Source organism: Musca domestica, unplaced genomic scaffold (assembly GCF_030504385.1).
Source record: "Musca domestica strain aabys unplaced genomic scaffold, Musca_domestica.polishedcontigs.V.1.1 8, whole genome shotgun sequence".
Taxonomy (NCBI): domain Eukaryota; kingdom Metazoa; phylum Arthropoda; class Insecta; order Diptera; family Muscidae; genus Musca; species Musca domestica.
Genome location: NW_026712409.1, coordinates 2,494,752 through 2,517,595, shown reverse-complemented (window position 1 = coordinate 2,517,595; position 22,844 = coordinate 2,494,752). Strand labels below are relative to the sequence as shown.

Here is a 22,844-nt window from a genome sequence, read left to right as displayed (position 1 = left end):
TTCTCGATGTCGTTTTTTGTCTCCTTCAAAGTAAATGAGAGAATAGAACCCAATGTGTTGAGGGATTTTTGCAATTATTTTTGTTTTGTTTTTATTTTTCTTTCCTTTAACAGCAGCCGCCCCTATCCGGCTTTCTTGTTTATGGCTGCGTGTGTGTTGTTATTTAATTTCATTTCATTTCTTTTTTTGGTTTTATGTGTGTGAAAATGATTTAAACACAAATTTGAATTCACTTAATGACATTTGGGTTTTAATGTTGTGTTAATTACCGATCGAGGGTTGTTTATAGTTGTATATGTTTTTGTTTTTGTCACATAGTAAAAGAGTTGGAATAAACAACAATTGTAAGGAGTATTTCTGACATATGGAAAAGTGATATTTGTGTGTTAACACAAATTTCTTGGCGGACGAAATTTGCTTGGTATCCTAGTGGATGTTACTGATGTCTTTACTATTTAGAAATGTTGAAAATTTCTTTGAACCTATTTTTTTGTTTTGCATAATTTTGTTGTAAAATTCCTAAATTCAATTCACTTTCCAGAACCGGAAATCAATCTATTCAAATTTATACCTTTGACAAGATGTAATTGTCAAAACGTTTATCCATAAATCCATTCTATATGCACACATCTTGCACCTGTTTTCAATAAAGTTTATTTTAACAAAGTTAATTACAGAAAATGCAGGGATTGATGGATGGATACATAAAAATTTTGAAATGCCTTAAGGACGATAATATTAACAATATCTATATTAATTTGTATACCTTCCACCATACATAGTATGGAGGGTATATTAAGTTCGTCATTTCGTTTGTAACTCATCGAAATAATCATTTTAGACATAACAAAGTATATATGTATATTCTTGATCAGAGAAATATATTAAAACGCTTTAGCCCTGTCCGTCCCTCCGTCTGTTGCAATCACGCTAGAGTCAGTCTTTTGTCTGCAGGCAGGTCAAATTTCGAAGATGGGCCATATCGGTCCTCGATAACGTATAGCCCCCATACAACGGTACCCCCAAAATTCGGTATTTGGATGATTTTAGCCATATTTTCCAATGGAATTGTCTGAAAATCCACACAAGGAGTTCTTTCTGAGTACTTTACCCTCTGAAAGAGAATTATTTATATAGGTCCACGATATCGTATAGCCCCCATACAACGGTATCCCCGATATTCGGTGTTTTGATGATTTAAGCCACATTTTCCAATAGAATTGTCTGAAAATCCACACAAAGAGTTCTTTTTAAGTAATTTACCCTCCGGAAGAGAATTACTTATATAGGTCCACGATATCGTATAGCCCCCTTACAACGGTACCCCAGATATTCGGTATTTTGATTATTGTATCCAAATTTTTCAATAAAATTGTATGAAAATCCACATAAGTGTTTCCTTCTGAGTACTTCATCCCCTGGAAGATTATTGTCTATAAAGGTCCACGATATGGTTTATCCCCAATATGACGGTACCTTCCTATATTCGGTATTGTGATGATTTTAGCAACACTTTTCAATGGAATTGCCTAAAAATCTATACTAGAAGTTCTTTCCAAGCACTTCACTCCCTGGAAGAGAAATGTCTACATAGATTCAAGATATCGTAATACCCACATGCAGGTCCAGGCTTTCGTACAAGCCCCGTATATCAATACCTCCCTGAATTCGGTATTTTGATGATTTTAGCGACATTATTCACTGCATTTTTTTCAAGTTTCATTTTTGAATATTGAAATCGCGTATGAGAAATCTTTCCTATGCATTTTCACGTCTTCGTATAGACTCCAATATAATGGCTATATTCGGTATTTTTAAGATTTTAACAGGATTTTTGGCGAATGTTATATTTTTTGAACATTTCCAAATTCGTTCCAAAAGGTGGAGGGTATTCAAAGTTCTGTAATACCTTTTCTTACCATTTAAAAAAACATAAAGTAAAAATTAAAATAAAAATTGTCAGCTCTTTGAGTATATAAATGTTGATATTCCGAATGTAGTCTTTCCTAGTTAACAAGTTGTTTAATACAAGACCACTTTTTGCATTTGTTTTGATAGTAATTACCATCCATACAGGAAAGTCCATATACTTCTAACTTTCTCTAACATGTCCTACCCTTGTTTTCATTGTATCATGCAAGCTCCCAGACTTAAGGCTCCATTACTGTTTCGCAAAATGAAAACAAATAGAATATTTCCAATTAAAAATTAAAAGAAAATAATGACGGAAACATTAGAATTTAATCTGAATTATCTAAGCTAATGGAATCTGTTTCCATTCAGATACATTTTGTACGCAACATCGTGAAAACGACCAAACGCATTGTAACCATTAAAACCAAACCAAAATTATTTCAATGCACCATCCTCCAGCTATGACGACCAAAAGTCTTATCTGACCAATGTTTCAATTTGTCGTTTATGGTCAGGCATAAAAGACATTCGCTTTTGTCTTTTCTTTCGCCTCACGTTACAAATACCCAAACTCCTGCTACAATTACCAAAAACAAATGTCAAAATACATTTGTGCTCGTGACATTTACGAGATAACAATTCGTCCGCTCATTCGTGGATTTTCCCAAAACAGAAGAAAATTATCACCGAAAAAAAGTATAACCGAAAACATGTTTACAAGACTCTGCTGCACATTATCATCATTCCTGCAGTCAATTATCCCATTCAAAATTCTATGAGCGTTGTTCTTCGACCATTTTCTGTTCGAACAAATCTGAACAATAAAAGCGAAGCGAAAAATTCCCCAAATCTCATTTTAATTTGTGACTGATAAACCGTAAAACAATGACAATAATTATTATTAATAATACATATTAATGAACTTTTGAACTCTAAAGAAATAAGTACGTATGAATGTTTTTGTATTTGTACGCCATTATTGAGATTAACATTTGTATGTATGTGTCTGTGGTATAACTAGGTCTGGTTATTATCAAAATATTAAAGATTTTTTTTATTAGAGAGAGTGTATGTTAGAAAAAATCACAAACTAATTATACGCTTTCCAAACACAAATTATTTCTTTAATGATTTAAATGATGAAGGGATTTATTGTGCGGACTTGAGATTTATTGTTGTTTACCCTCCTTATCACTTAACAAATGTTCCAGATTTAAGTTTATGTTACCATTGATTCATCGAAAAAACATAATCTAGTTGTATTAATCTAAATGGCGAAAGTTGCCTTTGATACCAACTTTTATCCAAAATATGATCTTATTAGGACTGCAAATTATAAATTTGAGATATGTTACAATTAAAAAAGCTGGGGCCGAACTTTGAATACCCTCCACCATTTGGAACGAATTTGGCAATTCTCAAAAACAATAAAATCTGTTAAAAATTCTTTTGAAATCTTAAAAATACCGAATGTAGCTGTTATATTAGGTCTATATGAAGACATGGACCTACATAGGTAACTTTTGTCAAAAGCCATTACAATATTCAAATGCGAAACTTAAAAAAAAAATCGGTGAATAATGTAGCTAAAATCATCAAAATACTGAATATCGGGAGGTACCGTTATATGGGGGGTATACGAAGAGGTGAACCTGCACATACAATCTCCTGTCATAGGCTGTGGGGGGCTATAACGAACATCAAATACCAAATATGAAAGAATTCCAATGAATATTGTCGCTAATATCATCAAAATACCGAATATCGGGAGGTACCGTTATATGGGGGCTATACCAAAACGTGGACCTACATCGCCCATTTTCACTACCAAAAGTCCCGCAGACATAATATACATTTAAGTAAAATTATATCAATCTACTTCATTTCGTTCGGAAGCAAGAGTGACTTCCACAAACGAGTAAACAAAAATATATATGCTTTGAGGGGTCTAAAATGTATATTTCGAGGTTTTACAAACGGAATGACATAGAGTGGATAGTAAAAATATTTTGGACTTCTTGGCGCCGATTGAAGTACTGTATTCAACTTTTAGAATAGAAACTCAAAAATTAAATGTTTTAATAATCATTATAAAAAAAGAATATATCTGAATAGAGTTTTCAAACTGCATACATAATGCATAGTAAATCTTGTATTTACCAAAGAAATACAATAGACAATACAATTACATATGTTCATATACATATCACTTACTTATAAATTTCAGCAGCCACTCATTTTCGTACTAATTACTCGACATTCATTCAGAAAGAATTTTCCCAAAGCCATAAAAAAGATCATTGCATTTATTATGTTTATCTAGGTTCACTGACGCAAGTCGATAATCGTTTTAAAATGTTTTCAAGCCTACAATGTCTAATTGACACGAGAACGTATTACAACATTTATGAATGGGCGATCTATTGTATTGATGGGTGAAAGAATACGCCTCTCTACATCTCTCCCTCTCTTTGTGACGAAGACCAGGTATAAATGAACTAAAATTGTTGTAGTTGGCACATCATGATGAATCTAATTTACGGGTGTGAGTAGAAGTAAACAAAACTTTTCTTTCAGTTTTCTTTTTAAGAAGGGAATGCACCATGGTTGGGAGAACGCATGGGTAAGTAAATGAATTCATCCTTCATCAAGCAAGGCTATTTTATTTACCTAGTTATATTTTCGACAATGTTTAATTCAATAGACTTATCAAAATACGGATCGAAGATAGAATACATGTGATTTAAACTTAGTAATAAGCCACCCTTTTCATTTTACTGCGAAGATAAATTCAAACTTTTCTCCCTTATTAGCAAAAATATACAAATTGTACCTTTTTGTAACTGTTTAGAGAAATCCCATTCCAATGCTAGAAAAACTAGTTAATCTTTTTTTCTTTTTACTTAGTATGCTCACGGCTGAACATTTTAAAATAACACAGCAAATTAAAAAGGAAAAGTATAAAATAATAATACATTAGTGCGAATACAAACTTAGTTCGTCTCAAAAGAGAAATATGACATCATAAACATACGATCATCTCTTGAACAAGAGAAAATTCATTTTCTCCGAGAAGTCAATTTGTTTAATGATGCTTACTTAAATAAAAAGTCTAACAATAAATTACTGCCTGGCATTTATTTTGGTAATTTAAAAAAAAAATTCTCTTTAAAGCATTGCAACAACCTACAGATGGCGCAATTTAAAATGCATAGTCTATAACTTGGCAGCACTTATTTCGGTAACTCTTTGCATCATTTCGATTATTTGACTGTGAACAAATCGAAAAATGTATCATTTCACAACATTCCGCCCATCACTAACCATATGAAAACATTATAAAACCACAATTCCGGGAGCACAATGTCGTCCATACGTTTACTTCGACAGTTTTCAACAAATTCTTTGAATTTATCTATAAACAAAAATGCTATTGGTGGCCGGAGATTAGTGGAAGGTGTTGCTGTAGCCCCTCATGGAAAAACTATTGTTGCCTGGCATCCGGATCCTTCGTACCCATATGAATTTACAAAACCTCTGCCCGCTGCTACTGAATCACAGTCAACATCATTGATGAAGGAAGAATCACTGCGAAATGCAATGAGTGCCTTCAAAGACAAACGTCCCGAAGTGGCACGTGCGGAATTGATGCGTTTAACACATACAACCAAGCACAGATGGTTCCCCCGTTCCAGAGACAAGAAGGCTAAGGACACTCCAATGGATAGACCTTATTTGTAAGCTTTCCTATCTTAGCGGCATCATTGTTTATAAAATAAATGAGGAAAAAAACTTGTTGAATATATCATAAAATAAACTATTATTTTAATTATACTTTGAATTATTGAAATTGTGCCTGTGAATGAATCAGCAGAGCAACATACAGTCTCTGTCATATCCCAACTTACCAAAATGGTTTGAGAATAATATTACAATAAGCTTAAGAATATAAGCCTTAAGCTTGAGAAAAAAAATGAAAAATGTTTTCAAATAATAAATAATCGAAATTGAACCATTATTTATAAGCTTATACTAGTAAATGTAGAATAAGCTTACGAAATTAATAATATATTAATCTTTTTTGTAATGGTACAAAATATATATATTTTAATTATTTTACACATTTCATTCATTGATGGTCTCTGCCTCCTGTGCTTTAATAGCTATACGCTTTCTTTGTCACGTCAAACTATTTTCATAATATTATTCTCAAGCTGTATTGCATTTTTGGTATGTTGGGATATATTTAGAAAGATTTCGTCTGCAGAATAGACTGTCAATATTTCTTTCTGTTTTCAAAATACCCCGTAATGGTGCCATACATCACTTAAATGATGCTACTGATTTTGAATTGTCGCCTGTTAGTTTCTAGTCTAGAATCACTCTAATTTACACTTATAGCAGTCCAAAGAAAATAAATCACAGTCAAACAAATATTTGGTGTTCACCAGGAATTCTTATAATAATTACTATGTGAGTCACTTTTGTGGTCCTGGATGACTGGAGTGTCAATTATCCGTTTATAAAAAAGGGCATTATTCCTACAAAAAATCAAAAAGATATAACACTTATTTGTGGACGAAGGAATACAACACTTTTCAGCGGAACAATGTATTGAGACATTAAAATTGTATTCATCATTTAAAGCCTTTTGTCCCTATAAAGCCTCGATCAACTCTCGTTGGTGTATTCCAACCATCCATTGTCAGGAATGTTTAACATATGTTTATAGCTCTGATGGCTCAGGAATCTGAATAATAATCTGATTGATTAACAAATTAGACGAACAAGGTAATCGTTTATCCAGTGAAATTTACTTAATGACTTTTTCCTACCCAAAGACATATTATTTTTTCTAATTTGTTTTCTTTTTTTCATTTTCAATAATTTTACTAACCTTTTGAGAATGGTTCTAAAATTATTGAAAATGTGAAAAGAAAACAAAAGCAAGTATTCAACCACCCAAAGCGATAAGTCCATTGTACTAGCAATCAGTCAGCTGTTTTGTCAAAATTGTTCTCTAAAATCGCTCTCTTTTGTAGATTTCAGTTCCGTTATAATATAACATAATGCTATGTCACGATATGTTGACAATGTCTCCTATTGAATTAAAGTAACAATGAAATGATCCATATTATTATTATATTATATGTCATTGAAGACGACTGACTTCGAGTAAAAATTTGCAACAATTGTTACAAATTTTAGGGTAACCAGACACACCTAATATGGCCACTTGAGACAGTAGTTAGTGGAAACGTATAGCGCATCCGAAACAACCATATGTTTTCCGTAGTAGTCGACACTTTCCTAGTTGTTTACTTTTTAGCTCATATGACACTGACATTTTGACAACAAACAACCTTCTTTGTCATAGTTTTTAGTTCGTCTACGGCAACCCTACACTTTGTATTTTTTTTTGCAAATTTTCTTCGTTCTGTAATTAAAATGAAAAAAACATAAATTATTGATGTGATTTCAAAAACAAAACATTCGGATGCTATTCTCGGAACAACGCAGAGTGTCAAATTATTAAAATATAAACAAAAGAGAAATTATTTGCATCAACAAAACGAGAAATCGGAGACGACATTTTCTGCGATTCTATGGACAGACAAATGATGATGAAGTCCCCAACAACAGCAACGACGACAAAGGGATAAAGTTATGCGTCAGCAAATGTTTACATACAGTTTGGATTCGAAAACCCCAATAGTGTCTGAGTAGAAAGTAGAAGTTGAAGGACAAGTGAGTCGTGTGAGTGAAGGAGTCCGGGATAGCTAGCTGGGTATTGCGTTGCAAGATTTACGAAAACAAAATTTTAAAAACGTTTGCCACACATTCCCATAATCAATTATGTATTAGGCTTTTGAAAGTTCCCCCGTCGTCTGCCCCCACATTGAAACAACACCTTTTAGCAAGTAGAAGAAATTGTTAGCTCTCGGTCGTCATAAATATTACTAAAGTCGATCAAATTTTTTTACATACACACATATGTATATACATAACAGACTACATATGTGTGTACGTTGTACATCGTAATTAAAAAGTGATATTAATATAATTAAAAATCGGGATACTCTTTAAGTATAAATAACTCTGTCGTCGACTAAGAAGTGTTGAAGTGGTGGTGGTGGATATGACATTTTGATTGTTGGTCCAATAATTGTTCTTTTCTTTATTTTAAGTTTTAAAGACAAATTTAAGCACCATCGCAGCAGGCAAGTTCTCGATTCAACGAAACAGTCGGCAGAGTAACTGATAACGGTGGTGGTCGGGTTTCAGACAACTTGGTGATTTGGTCAGTCACCATGGAGTCCGCCGATGTGCTGATGGAGGAGAAGAAGCTTATGGCCGAGGCAAAGTATCGCAACTACATGTCAAATATTGATAAGGCATTGAGGAATTTTGAATATTCCAGCGAATGGGCGGATTTAATATCGGCATTGGGCAAATTAAGTAAGGTATGAAGGCGAATGGTCAGCGTGTGGTGAATCACACGCTCAATGTTGTTATCAGTGCAACCATTATTAATATAATACATTTGTTTTTGCAGGCCATTTCCAGCAACACTCAATATCAAATAATACCAAGGCGCATAAAGATTTCAAAACGTTTGGCACAATGCATGCATCCAGCATTACCTTCTGGCGTCCATTTGAAAGCATTGGAAACATATGGAGTTATATTCGGAAAGACGGGACCAGAGCGGTTGGCGACGGAATTGTTTATTTACAGGTAAGGTACTAACAATTAAGACAATCCCAAATATCTCACCCAAAGCTTTTCGATTTGGCATTGCTTATCGTTGCAAAAAATATTGATATAGGAAGTTTTTCTTCTATTATTTTCCAGCTCTGGCCTGTTTCCTCTGCTGGGATATGCCGCCATGAATGTGCGCCCAGCCTTACTGGGTATATATGAAACGTATTTTGTTCCGCTTGGTGAAAAATTACGTCCAGCTTTAAGCGGCTTTCTAAGTGGAGTTTTGCCAGGTTATGAATGCGGTTTGGATCATTTTGAACGTACAAGCTCCTTATTAACTCAGGTTTGCCAAGCCGTTAACCCCACACACTTTTATACCGTCCTCTGGGAATGTGTGGCCACCAATGCCCCCGTTCGTCTACCAGCCATTACCTATTTGTTGGAGCATTTCAATAAACGCATGAGTATGCAGGAGCAAATCTATGTTATGGGCCATAACCGCGACATCATGATGTCGGGTCTGTGCGCCTGCCTCAACGACAATGTAATTTTGGTGCAACGTAATACTTTGGAATTTCTTCTGTTGGGCTTTCCAATGCATACCAAGCTCTTGTCAGAAGCCGATCTAGCAAAACTGGTTACAAATGCCCTAAACACCATACTCAGAAGGGATATGTCGCTGAATAGACGTTTGTATTCATGGCTATTGGGTTCGGAAATATTGAAGAACTCACCAACATATGAAACAGAACCATCAATAGCAATATCAAGCACTGACGGAGATGGCGGAGACATACAAACTGAATCGTACTTTGAAAAGCATTCGAGACATGTTGTTATCCAAGCCATTATAACAACGTTAAAGTTTAGCTTGGAATGCACACCTGTTGACTTGAAGCCATATCGCATTATGGTCTCACTCTTGGACAAGGCCGAAATAGGCAGTGCCGTGTTAGATTATGTCCTATGCGACATTATACGCACCATGTCTTTATCGATTGGAAATGTGGAGGTTATTAAATCGTCCAACTTGCTTTTTGCCACATTCGATCCAGCTTATATATGGAGTTTTATGACAACTATGTTCGAAAAAGCTTGCAAGAAGGTAAACATGTGACATTTAAAATCATCTACTCTCTACTCCTAGCATATTGTGTGTTTTTTTTTTTTTTTTGCAGACAAAACGATCGCAACAGGATTCAGATAAAGCTAGGAAATCGTACACACGCTCAAATAGCAATAGTAGTAGTGGTGGTGTTGGAGGAGAACAACGTTTCCAGTGTGTTGTTGGGTCCGGCGATCCCAGTCTAGTGGAAATATGTTTTCTAACTGAATTCTTGCTGGAGACAATTTCTCTCGAGATGTACAATGAGACGACGCGTATTTATTTGCCCAAAGTATTTCTGGCCATAACACAAATGCTGACAGTGCACCTAGAAAACTTAAACGACGATGAGATTATTGCTTCTCTAAAGCTCTGCATGAAAATCGTTTCCAGGGTGCAGCCAATGATAACGTAAGTTTTTCGATACAATCCAATATATGTGTCAGGAATGTGTGAAATCACCCCTAATCTTTTAATGATAGGAGTCCAATTAAACTTTTACCACGTTCACAACAAAATAAATCTGCAAGCGATGACAAAAATGCCAACAACACAGCACGGTCCCAGCCGATTTCAGCTTTGATGGGGGCAAATGCATTGGAGAAGAGTAAGTCAGATTCAAAACTGGACCAATTTGCCAATCAAGATGGCCACTCCCACACCATGTCCCTAAATCATGACGAAGACAACATCCGAAGATGTAATTCCAACCAGCATATGGAACGGAAAAGCCCAACCAAAAAGAAGAAAGCTAAATCCTTCTCAAAACTTTCAGAGTTGGACAAAGAGGTAAGATTAGATGATTTATGGGTATATGAACAACAATATATAATGAAAATATCTCTTTAGATTTGTCCCGACACAGGAGAAATTATAGATCCTCGACAATCGTCCTCGGATTTGGACACTCCAATCAGTATAAAGAAAATCAAAGCAAAGGGAAAGCAAGCTCAAAATCGACTACGCATGAGCCCGAAAAAATCGAGACCCCATGAATTGGTATTGACAGAAAATAAGGCAGTCGCTACTGGCTCCGATGTACATTCCAACAACGGGAGCAGAATAGATACACCCGTTAGTGGTGATTATCAAGAGGATGAACCTAAAAGTGCTCCATTGGAACAAATCTCCAAACAGCAGGCCGAGGGATTTATTTTTAACTATCAGGAGGTAAATAGGGCAGGAGAGGAAGATGTACAGGACACCAGTAACAACTATATGGCCACAGCAACTATTCTGGAGAAATGTATTAAACAATATGAAGTATTTTTTGAGGTGTACCTCTGTCATAAAGTACTGAATATACCTCAGCAGGCGCCAGTTGATGACACCAAGTGTCCCATAAGAGTCCAAGTAGAAAAACAAGAAACTATCAATGATGTAGCGAAAATACCCAATGTTGAAAATATATTTAAACATGAACACGTCTATGAGGATTTGAACCCATGTAGATTACTCGACATTGACAATCTGTTTGAAACCTTGAAAATACACATTGTTAACCGTTCTAAGCAGTTGCACTCATTGTTGAATCGATCGCTGGTGGATGGTCAGTCAGAAAATACAGACGGCAGTGAAGACGGAGAGGAGGGTGCAATTTATGAACTGGATGATGTGACCAAACAGCGTCTACAATCCCTTTTGGATTTACAATTGGTCCCTTCACTGAGGCAAGCCATAAAACTGTCCGTCAATCTTTTGGTTGAAATGTCAACATTCCCGAATTGTAACAAAAATATAACACTGGAGAAAGCCGGTAAGCCTACATGAATATTCTTTAGTACCACCAACAATTACTTATCTCTCTCTTCGTATGTCTTTACAGAAAAGGAATTACCCAGTTGGCTAAAAGTTCTTTGTATTATTGCTTGCTATAGTCAGAATGACAAAGAATTGCAATTATCGGCCATTACGACATTATTCGACCTAATAAGGTAAGGAGATCAGACAATGTGGATTCCGTTGGGAAGAGCAATAAATGTATTTGTCAAAATGGTTTCTTTTTCAGTCTTCTCAAATCTCAAATAGAACACACCACCAGTCCTGGGGTGACATATGTAGTTATGCTACCCCTGCTCAAATTCGGCCATGTCCACTATATAGAGCGACGCACGAGGGTGTTCCAGCTTTTGACCTCGAATCTATGGGACTACCTGGGGGAAATGGATGTGGACAATACTCAAGTGTGTGCTTTACTCTATCAACTGCATAATTGCCTTGAAAGTGGTCTTGTCGAGCGCATCATCGACAATCGAATGTATGCCAAGACCATGCAGCAACATTTCACTGCTGCCTACGATACTGTGGAAGGCAATATGGGTGTTTTAAGAAAGACTGCGGCGAAGAACTTGCGTTCAGCCTGGAATTCATATAATTTCGACAGAGCAACTGACATCCATATGATGTGCGTAACCCCCACACTTATGGTAAATCGTGCAGCAATTGAGCAATTGACTGAAAGTGAATCAATCAGTTTCAAGAAGTATGAACTTCTGTGGCACTTGGGACGCGATAAGCAACAAACCAGAGGCTTTGAGAAGATTCAATTCAAAGTCTTGGACACATTAGCACTGCCTCCGTACATGTCAGTAAGGACATGTGTAACTAAGTGGCTGCAATCTGCCCTGTTGAGGGGCGATCTTTCACGATTGGTAAAGCCATTGTATAAAATACTCTTGGCCTCGAACACAAAACGTGTGGGAATTGTCCATTTGCATTTGCTGCGCAAGGGCTCTGACGAAACTGGTTCTGATGTTGCCAAAGATTCGTTAGGGAGCAGATCCAAAAACCTCAATTCAGGCGACGTTGATAGCTCAGTCGAAGCTGATGTATATGCTGTCAGTTCGGAATATGGCAATATCCGTTATATAACTGATTCGACGAGTCACAACAAAAAACGAAGTCCCATTCGTTCAATACAAAAGAAAATCTTTGGCGTGTCGTTGAGCAGTAAAAATAAAACCTCAAATTTTGTAAGCGACCAAACCCCGACTTCAACATCACCCAATGTCAGCGCTTTGGACCCAGCTTCATTGCCGACAACAACCATAGGTCTCATTGTAAATCCTTTGGAAAATTCTTTGGACTTTGACGATGAACAAGAACCAGAAGAGCTAAAGAAAAAGGTAAAAACATTACACATCCGTTTTCATTTTGGAATGTTTTAAACTTTAAATTTCTATTTAGATGGCGATGGACGACTATGACCCTGAAGAGCTAGACGAAGAAGATGAAAATGATGATCCACTGTGTGAACAAGATTATACGGATGATTCCGACAGCAGCCTTTATGATTCGGAGTCAGAACAAAGGGAAACTAGTGCCGAGAAAGACGATTCCATTACTGCTCAAAGCTCTGAATATGAGAATAAAACAAGACTTAAACGTTTTGTGGGTCCAATCGAAAGCGTTACAGATCTTTTGACCCAACATGAGCGCACGAAAAATCGCAAAACGTATCATCTAACACGCGAGAAGACACCGGGGGAAACAAGTTTGACCTCTACAACGACCGAAGAACAAGGACCCCTGTCTTTGGAATTGGAGCAGGATAATGAAGAGGAGGAAGTCCACCCGGCCGATGAATATTTCGACAACAGGAGCGAGGAACGCCAGGTGGAATCATTTGTGGATGATTTAATTGATCAAGTTAAGGATACATCAATTTCTTCAAGCAAACGTAAAAAGGGTCCCAAGAATCAGTTGAAGAAGAAGTTGCGGTCTAAAAAACTGACGGGCCAAGATAAAATGGATAAAAAACGAATGAGTTGTATATCTAAAATCTCCACAGACAGCAACAATAGTTTCACCACTGGAGAGATTGCCAAGGAAAACGACGACGAGGAAGATAGCTGCAGTAAGTTTATAAATATAGAAGAAAAGAGAAAAGCTCTAAATCTGGAAACGTCTAAGTCGTTGACCAAGGAGTGGGAACTAACACCTGAGACGCTAGAGAAAAGCAAGCAAAATTTGGAAATCTTACGACAGTCGGCATCGTCACAATTGCTCAAACACGACTTGTCCAGCAAGCGTTCATCGACCAAAAGTAGCACCCTCTCATATGACGGGGGTTCAAAGCGCCTGCAAACTGAAAAGTTACTTCCCCTATTCCAAAACCACATGCTCATTTACATGAATGTGTACGACAGCAAACAGACCCTGTACGCGTTCCATACCTTGCGCAACATAATTTCATGCGACACGCGCACTTTCCTCTGTCTGTCTATAACCACTTCCCTATCGAGTGGTTCTCTGAAACAACTACTGACGCGACATCGCAAGTGCATTGCAGGAAAGGGATTTATGGGTAGTATTACCACATCGGAGTTTGCCCAAAGCTATCGAGGATGCATGCATCTGGAGGTTTTATTGCTATTGTGTTTGTTTTATGCACGCGGATTCTTTCATGTTGAATCACACGACGCTGCCAGCGAACCGCCTACAAGATCGGATATATTGGGCAATTGTCGAGTCCAATTGGAGAGCGTCGAACTGCTAACTTTGATTTGCACAGAACTCATTGAAATTGTCAAGGGAATGGGCAAAGGTTTAGCCTGCTATCTGGCAGACTTGATGGCACGGTGCAAACTGCAAAAGGTCATTTTACATTGCCTCAACTCGTCGGTAAATACTTATGGCCATATCTATCCCGGTTCAACGATGGCCGAACAAATAATAAACTTTAATAACCCCCATGACGACAACCTTCACGCCGAAGCCTTGCAAATTCAACTTTTACGCTTGCTCATGGTTGTCATTAAGCTGGAATATGAAGTAACGCTTTTGAAAAATGATGCTGGCCTTGCTTCCGCAAATGAGCAATCGGAATCGGGCAGTATATCTCCGACTCGCCTTTCATCGTCGGAATCTCAACTGACATCGGTAAAGTATTTGCCAAACTGTGTGATTAGCCAACAGCCAATGTTTCTATCGGCTGTATTAAGTGCTTTGCAGGATGAACGCCTGCAGCCTTTGCATCACAACTGGACAGAGTTGGTAACGTCGTCGTTAAATTGCTTCAAGTTTGGTTCGCTCACCAATATAGTTATAAGCGTTGTCCATCAACTGTGCAATAATATTGATCAGCTAACAAAAATGAGACTCAACGACCAGAAAGGTCTGCCGCCCGACTACGTTATTTCGCAACTGGAAGCAATTACCATATTGTGTCATTACTGTTTGCTGGACAACACACAACAAACCACGCTATCACAGCTATTTAACCAGGCATATCCGCAAACAAGTTCCATAGCATCACAAAACTCGAATACCGGTCAACTGTTCAATAGCATTGTGCATTCCTTATTACCCGGAGGTCCTTCATCGGGAACCTCTGCAGCAAATCAGGCCGACTCACAGGCACCCAAAAACTCGCAGCTGCTGGCAGCCCGCAATGCAGTCCTATCACATTTGCCGCGTATAGTGTCCAGTGTGGCTGCTGTTTGGGATAGCGACTTGGGTCAAATCCGTCAGATTAAACAGCAGTTAATGGAATTCCTGTCTCCCATATCGCTGCACCATGGCTGCAACTTCCTGGCAGCAATCGCCGTAACATGGCAAGAAAGGGGAGAGACTCATCGCAAAAAGTCAGCCAATGAATACAAAAATCTTTCTATAGCTCAGCAATATCAAAGAAATTCAGTGCCTCAAGCCTGTAACGAACAGCTTAGCCTGGTATCACTCGTCTCTAGCATTCGAGTGATGCCAATGGACTCGTTCGTCCAAACACTACACCAAGTTGTAAAATCTCCACCGCCAATACATCGACCACCGACAAACCTTAAAATAGAGGTCAGTGCCTTGGAGTTATTTTACTTTTATATGAAGTCGGCCCCGGCACCACAATTGGGCGATTCCTGGACATCGTTGCTGGCTCTACTAAGGGATGGTTTATCGCTCACGCCACCGGCACAATTCACCTTGCTAATGTTGCTAAATGAGTTTGTGCAGCGCTGTCCTCAAATGCCATTCCAAGACAAAAAAGACATCCGTGACTTGCACGATGTCACCTCCAGACTTGTGGACTCACTGTCCAATGTGGCTGGATCTTGTTTGGAGCAAACCACCTGGTTACGCCGTAACTTGGCAGTCAAAGAAGACATAACCCCATTGGTAACGGACAACGACGTGACTTCAAACTCAAGCTCTGGCGGCACAGCGGTATTACAAAAGTATTCGGTCCAAGCTCAAAGTGTTTTGGCCGCAATTTTGGCAAATTTGCTGGATGTGGCCTATGGCTCACAAGAAAAGGACAAAGTGGTTTCAATTATTACCACACTACTATACAATATCACGCCGTATCTGAAAAACCACACCGCTCGTAACATACCATCTTTCTATGCTTGCTCCAGTTTATTGGCATCTTTAAGTGGTTATCAATACACTCGCAAGGCTTGGCGCAAAGATATGATGGATCTTTTGCTGGATCCAGCATTCTTTCAAATGGATATCAGCTGCTTGCCGTTCTGGAAGCAAATTATGGACAGTCTGATGACGTACGATAACACCACGTTCCGTGAATTGATGAGCCGCGTATCCCTGACACAAACAGGAAGTCTGAATATTTTTGCCTCGAGAGAGCAAGAGTACGAACAACGTTCCATGTTGCTGAAGCGTTTGGCCTTTGTTATATTTTGCAGTGAATTCGATCAGTACCACAAGTATATGCCCGAAATACAAGGTAGGTTATTTGCACGAATATTTGCTGCGCTTCATTTTCATCGTCCATCTTTGTTTTATAGAACAACTGGCCAATAGCTTGCGGCTGTTGGCAAACGTTCCTTCAGTACAGTCGGCTGTATTTTTGTGTTTCCGTGTATTGTTGTTGAGAATGTCGCCCGACCATGTCACTTCTTTGTGGCCGATTATTATAGCCGAAATGGTTCAAGTCTTTCTGGCAATGGAACAGGAGCTGAAGACGACCGATGGAGATGACTTAAGGTAGCTACCAACACAATTGAATAATAAAATAATTTTAATTTTACTATAATTTTTAGCCAACATATTCGTATGGTTTCTGGCATGGACGCCTCATGGTCCTCTTCAACTGGTGGCAATGGCAATACCTCACAAAGTCAATTGTATCACTGGCGTTCTGTGCAGTTGGAAGCTTCGAAGCTATTGGAAATGGGTTGTGTTTTACCCGCCACCTTATTGCCTCACTTCCAAATGTACCGCTGGGCCTTTGTGGGCACCGAATTCGATGTCAGCGACAAATCAATACCCAATGGCATGATAAATGATGAAAACGTTGGCCAAACGGCACTCTATGTACCACACATAAGACGTATTGCCCGTCTCATGGATATGAAATACACGGTACATTCTCCGGTAAGTTTTGACCGAAATAGAACAAACGTTTTGTTAACACTAATAACCAATTTCCCGTGTGCAGACTTTGAATATAAAACGGGGTCGTCATTTGATGCTTACTTGCCAGCAAATTTCAACACTTCAAGATTTGTATGGCTTCTTCTCAACTCTAAGTGTTACCTGTCCCAATCCACATAATTATGCTGATATCGATCACGAAGTTAACAATTGCCTACAGGAAATCGAGGAGATTTTGTCCAAAGACTTCTTAGAGAAAATTCCCTCGACAACAACACCAAGGTGAAAGGATGTACCAACAACTGTCCCTATTAATGGCATATGTGCAGCGCCGGACACTTGCCTGATGTCATTAAATACTGAACTATCACATAAAAATTCCCAATCATCGCGTTTTTCACAAGCCTCCATGCTGCTATTGTCGGCTTCGTCGTCGTCTCCGCCGCCGTCCATAGTACAACGGCCGTCTCATTTGGCCGAGGCAAATCGTGCAATTCTAAATAGAAAAGTTGAGACCACCCATCTTCCATTTTATGTCTAATGCGAATAGTTAAACTACCTGTGGCCTAAAGTTTCCCCATTTTCTTTTGATATAAGGACTCAAATCTCTACCCAAATCTAAATAACTAGTATCGTTTTATTTCTATGTTATCTAATTAGCTTGAATATATGCATAACTCTGAGGGAAGTTGTACTCTCATTGTTCGGCTAGGAAACCTCACACACACACACCCATATATGTTACACAAACACCCACATAACCTATGAAAATTTAAAGAACTGTAACTATACCACTATTATCATAATTATAATTTTTTCTAATATTGTAATCATCATAAACATAACATTATGTATTTGCTGTGAATCTGACAAAAGGAAGGAAACAACAAGAATATTATATGTACAATAAATGAAACTCATTGATAAATAAATAAAATTAATGTTATTCCAAAGTAAAATTAGTTCTCACTTATTGGAATTGAATGCCCTTTTTGTGGTGGATAAGTGTTGTTATTAAGGAATAATCATCGAGAGGCTTTGACAGAAGTTAGAAAGAGAAACAATGGTTACCGCCGGACGTGATTAAGCAGGAAATGACTGTTGGGTTTAGCGAATCCTTGAAATTTAAATTTTAAAAATCCAGTTCCTTCCCGGGTTTCTTTGTGTTTCAAATATCTAATAAGAAATAGGACACATTGATAAAAGTAAGAAGAAACAACGTAAGAGATTGGAGAGGAATGAAGCAGCCGAGTGGTGAAAATTTTCAAATGTCTGATAAGGAATATGTCGCATATGTTTCTGTCTTGGTTTGAAGCACCTGGAGACATATACGACGTATTGATTAAATTTTAAGCATTCATCCATATTCATATTTGGGGTGTTAATTATAAACTTTATAGCAATTGCAAGACAAATTAAAAGGTGATAACTTGACACAATTTCTGTTAAAAGGTACAAAATCAAAGGTGGACCCATATATTTAATGGTGTGGGTTCCGCACTTCCTATAAAGCTGCTATGCTGCAGATGAAACATCGAAGTAAAAACCACTTCCGAAGTAGGATAAGTGGATGGCTTGGGATATTGAACAGCAGATAATTGCAACAAAAATCCAAAGCCACGCCACCGAGAAAAGAAAAAAAGTGAAGTAACGAACAAAGGAATATTTCGAGGGGTTACAAAGGGAATGACAAAGCTAATATACCCTCGAAAGAATGGTGAAGGGTATAAAAGTTAATACAATGGATAGGGGCAAATGCTCCTAAGGTCGGCATCTCCCAATGCTCGGCATTTTTTATATTTAAAATCTACTGGCTAGTGTTGTCATGTCAGCTATCTTTTAACATGAAATGTGAACGTTTTCAAAAACTAAAGTAAAGAAAAGAATGAAAAACAGACTTAAAAGATAGGTATTTATTACTTAAGAAATATTTCTAATGATACCTTCTAATGAAGATTGCGCCGAAAAGTCGTAATTTGCTCCTATCATTTGGCCAGCAAAATTAGCCATTTTATTCTCCTTTCACAAATTTTCTAATATTTAGAATTCAAATGTTTATTGTAAAATTTGCTGATGGTATTGCGTATTCAATACCCCTTGAGTAGAATCTTTATATTAAATATGGAATACGATATGAATGCGATAGGAAATACATTTGCTCTATTCCAGAACCTGCAGATCCGGTTCTAACCCGAGTCTTAAACCCGGCGTTTGGTGTGAAATATCCGGGTCCGGGAATCCGTCCCCCAAGAGAAAATACTTTCCTGGAATCAAGGTAAAAATAAATACCACTACTACTTATGAAATGCAAGTATCCTCCACCCCCTCTAGCCAAATAATTGAATGGTTTTGCTCCTTTTTTGTAACTATCGTTGCATATTGCAAATACTATTTGGAGTAGTTTTTAAAAATGGCTTCCTATGGACCATAGTCAATATTTTTCCACGTTATTTGCGAAAAACATAGCTTGTTAAGAAATTCTTCTCTCTCCCCCCTCCCCCAAATATTGGATGCTTTTGCGCCTTTTTTGTAACTATCAATGCACTTACTTGTCCAATTTTGCTCGGCAAGAACATTGAGAAATCGACTTACCGAAGTTCAATGTTTGGGAAGCTTATTCTTTGTTAACGTTTATTTTGATTCTTTCAACTATCTACAGACACTTAAAACACACGCGACCCGTCACGTTTCCTTTGCAAAACGACACTTTTTGTTAAGAAATTAATAAAACTCCATTAATATTGTTAAAAGTAAAATTTGCTACCCATCTTGCTGCAATAGCTTGTCGCAGCTAACGCTTTTAAAATACAATTGCAAGGTAACTGCAGTAAATTCGCGCTAAAACAAGTGTTACTTTGACAGTTAGTGCAAAAGCATTACAATTTAAGTAACGCAAGTCAATTGATAAAGTTATGTATCGTTACCTAATACCCGACGTACGCCTTCGACGTTTTTCACCACAATAGTAGTATTTAAAAGCGTTACCTAAAATAAATATAGCGTACACACATATTTAACTCCCCCACTATGGTAAAATGTTTTGTTACCTTAAGGGCAAAGAATACATGGCTCCTTTGTAACAGCGTTACGACTTAGCGTACAGAAATATTCAACTTCCGCACTATGGTAGAATCGTTTGTACGTCCGCATTACCCAAATACACCAGGGGCTGGATTCTTGTTCTATGAAAATATGAAATGAAAAATATTTCCTTTATAAAATTTTTCATTTGACATTTCTTTCCTTTATAAAAGTTTTCATTTCACATTTTCTCTAAACAAGAATTGAGGCCCAGGTCTATATATTTTAGAATATACTTACATTTTTAAATTCGCCCAATCGTTATAGTTTCCAATTAAAAATATTTTAATTTTTTGTATTATTCAATTATATATATCATCAAAAAAAAAAAAAAAAAAAAAAAAAAATTGTCAATGTTCAACTTTGAACTTTTGTACGTCCGACATATTTGGGTAACTCTCATGAAATAAATTGTGTGGTGAAAAACGTCGATTGAGTACATCGATTTTAAGGTAACGCTTTGATGAAGGAGCCAGCCGATGACTTAATCCAGTAAAAAACTTGATATGTATTTGCCTTTACTTGCTAAAAAAGGTGGGCAGAATCCTTGATTGAAATAACATATATATTCTTCCCAACACTGAAATTATTGATTTGCAATAATATTTTAAAATAATTGATTGGGTTCCCAAGAAATCTACTTCCCACTGTGGTAAATTTTTTTGTACGTCCCTATTACCCATATTCGTCAGGTACACATCATAAAATCTACTAACCATGGTACAATGAAGAAAAGGTAGGTGAACTTTGAAAAAATTGCAAGTATAGAGGTCTACCTGTTTGGCTTGTAATGTCAAAATTAGTATCAAAACAATAAAAAATCAAACAACTTGTTGTATTTATTTTGAATAAATAATTGAAAACCGCGATAACTGAATGAAGGGTCAACACTTCTTTCCAAAATCATGTACTATATATCTCTAAAGGATTATTTCGCTACGAAAACTCTAGATTTTGTCGATGCATACGTTGAAATAAACATTTTGAAAACATCCGAATTTGAATATTTTCTGAACAATTTTTTTGTTATTGAAAAGAAAACACATACATAAACAAATAAAGATGACATATTAAGCCAAGAAAATAAAAAAAAATTAAAATCGTATGGTTTCATAGCCCTACCCATGGTACAATGAATTCAAGGTAGGGCAGAACTACCATATGATTTAATTTTTTTATTTTTCTGGCTTAATATGTCAACTTCATTTGCTTATGTGTGTGTCTTCTTTTCAATATTAAAAAATTGTTCAGAAAGTATTCAAATTCGGGTGTTTTCAAAATGCTTATTGCAACGAATGCATCGACAAAATCTACAGTTTTTGTAGCGAAATAAACCATAAGAGATATACAGAACATGATATTGAGAAGAAATTTTGACCATTCATTCAGTTTTCGCGATTTTAAATTATTTATTCAAAATCAATGCAACAAGTTGTTTGCTTTTTTATTGTTTTGATAGTAATTCTGACATTACAAGCCAAACAGGTAGACCTCTATACTTGCAATTTTTTCAAAGTTGACCTACCTTCTCTTCATTGTACCATGGCCCTACCTTGATATCATTGTACCATGCTACTAACTGTTTTGAAAAATTAATCATTTTTAAATTTCAGCCAATTGTTATATTTTTTAAAATTTCATATGTTCGACGTATTTCGATAACGTCAGCCGAGTACGTCGAATATTAGGTAATTCTGTTAAAAGACATCTCAATGCAATACCGTTACACTAATTCCTTTAGATGCCTTACGTGTCGTAAACATTTGCACTAACTTAAACGGAAAAGCAATGACAAGGTTGATAATGACATGACAGGTTAGTTTTAAATTTAGTTTTGAACGTGAACGAACAAGCGCAGCTGAAAGTGCAGCAAATTTTACTTTTAACAATTTTAATCAAGTTTTACTAATTTTTTTTAACAAAAAGTGTCGTTTCGCAAAATAAAAGTGACGGGTCGCGTGTGTTTTAAGTGTATATAGATAGTTGAAAGAATTGAAACAAATGTAAGCAAAGAAAAAGCTTCCCAAACTTTGAGCGTCGGTAAGTTGATTTCTTAATTTTCTTTTTCCGAGCAAAATTGGACAAATAAATGCATTGAACAAAAAGGCGCAAAAGCATCCATCTATTTAGGGAGGGGGTGGGGGAGAGTTGACTTCCTTAAGAGACTATTTTTTGGCCAATAACGTGGATACACATTGACTTAGAATGGATCTAAGGTGAATAGGAACCCATTTTGATAAACCTTTCCAAATAGTATTAGAGTTAAGTGGTATTTAACAAATAAATGCATGGATAGTTACAAAAAAGATGCAAGAGCCGAGCAAATTGGACAAATAAATGCATTGGACAAAAAAGGCGCAAAAGCATCCAGCTATATGTGAGAGGGGGTGGGGGAGAGTTGAATTTCTTAAGAAGCTGATTTTTTGCCAATAATGTGGATAGACATTGACTTGGAATGGATCTAAGGACCATAGGAACCCATTTTTATAAAATTTTCCAAATATATTAGAGTTAAGTGGTATTTAACAAATGCACCAATAGTTAAAAAAAGGCGCAAAAGCATCCAACTGTTTGGGGTAGGGGTTGGGGAGTGTTGAATTTCTTAAGAAGATAGCTTTCTTTCGCAAATAACGCGGATTAACCTTGACTTAGAATGGATCTAAGGTCCATAGGAACCCATTTTGATAAACTTTTCCAAATAGTATTAGAG

General features: G+C 36.8%; 2 protein-coding genes across 5 annotated transcripts; both read left to right on the top strand.

Moving 5' to 3' along the window:
• Positions 1 to 5,212: 5,212 nt before the first annotated feature.
• Positions 5,213 to 5,764, top strand: LOC101887720 (large ribosomal subunit protein mL42). The gene has a single exon (XM_005176474.4). It carries the CDS (start codon positions 5,278 to 5,280, stop codon positions 5,653 to 5,655), a length of 378 nt encoding a protein of 125 aa, XP_005176531.1. The 5' UTR covers positions 5,213 to 5,277; the 3' UTR covers positions 5,656 to 5,764.
• Positions 5,765 to 7,289: 1,525 nt separating this feature from the next.
• LOC101887206 (protein dopey-1 homolog) lies at positions 7,290 to 18,012 on the top strand. 4 transcript variants are annotated; one of them, XM_059131110.1, is made up of 13 exons: positions 7,290 to 7,353; positions 8,103 to 8,378; positions 8,471 to 8,652; positions 8,770 to 9,724; positions 9,798 to 10,135; positions 10,207 to 10,513; positions 10,574 to 11,480; positions 11,550 to 11,658; positions 11,733 to 12,849; positions 12,911 to 16,403; positions 16,465 to 16,663; positions 16,720 to 17,053; positions 17,118 to 18,012. In XM_059131110.1, exons 2-13 carry the CDS (start codon positions 8,226 to 8,228, stop codon positions 17,337 to 17,339), a joined length of 8,316 nt encoding a protein of 2,771 aa, XP_058987093.1. In that variant the 5' UTR covers positions 7,290 to 7,353; positions 8,103 to 8,225; the 3' UTR covers positions 17,340 to 18,012. The 4 variants fall into 4 exon arrangements, with proteins under 4 accessions (XP_058987093.1, XP_058987091.1, XP_005176528.1 ...); XM_059131108.1 differs by lacking the exon at positions 7,290 to 7,353 and adding an exon at positions 7,360 to 7,662; XM_005176471.4 differs by lacking the exon at positions 7,290 to 7,353 and adding an exon at positions 7,360 to 7,671.
• The last annotated feature ends 4,832 nt before the right edge of the window (positions 18,013 to 22,844 follow it).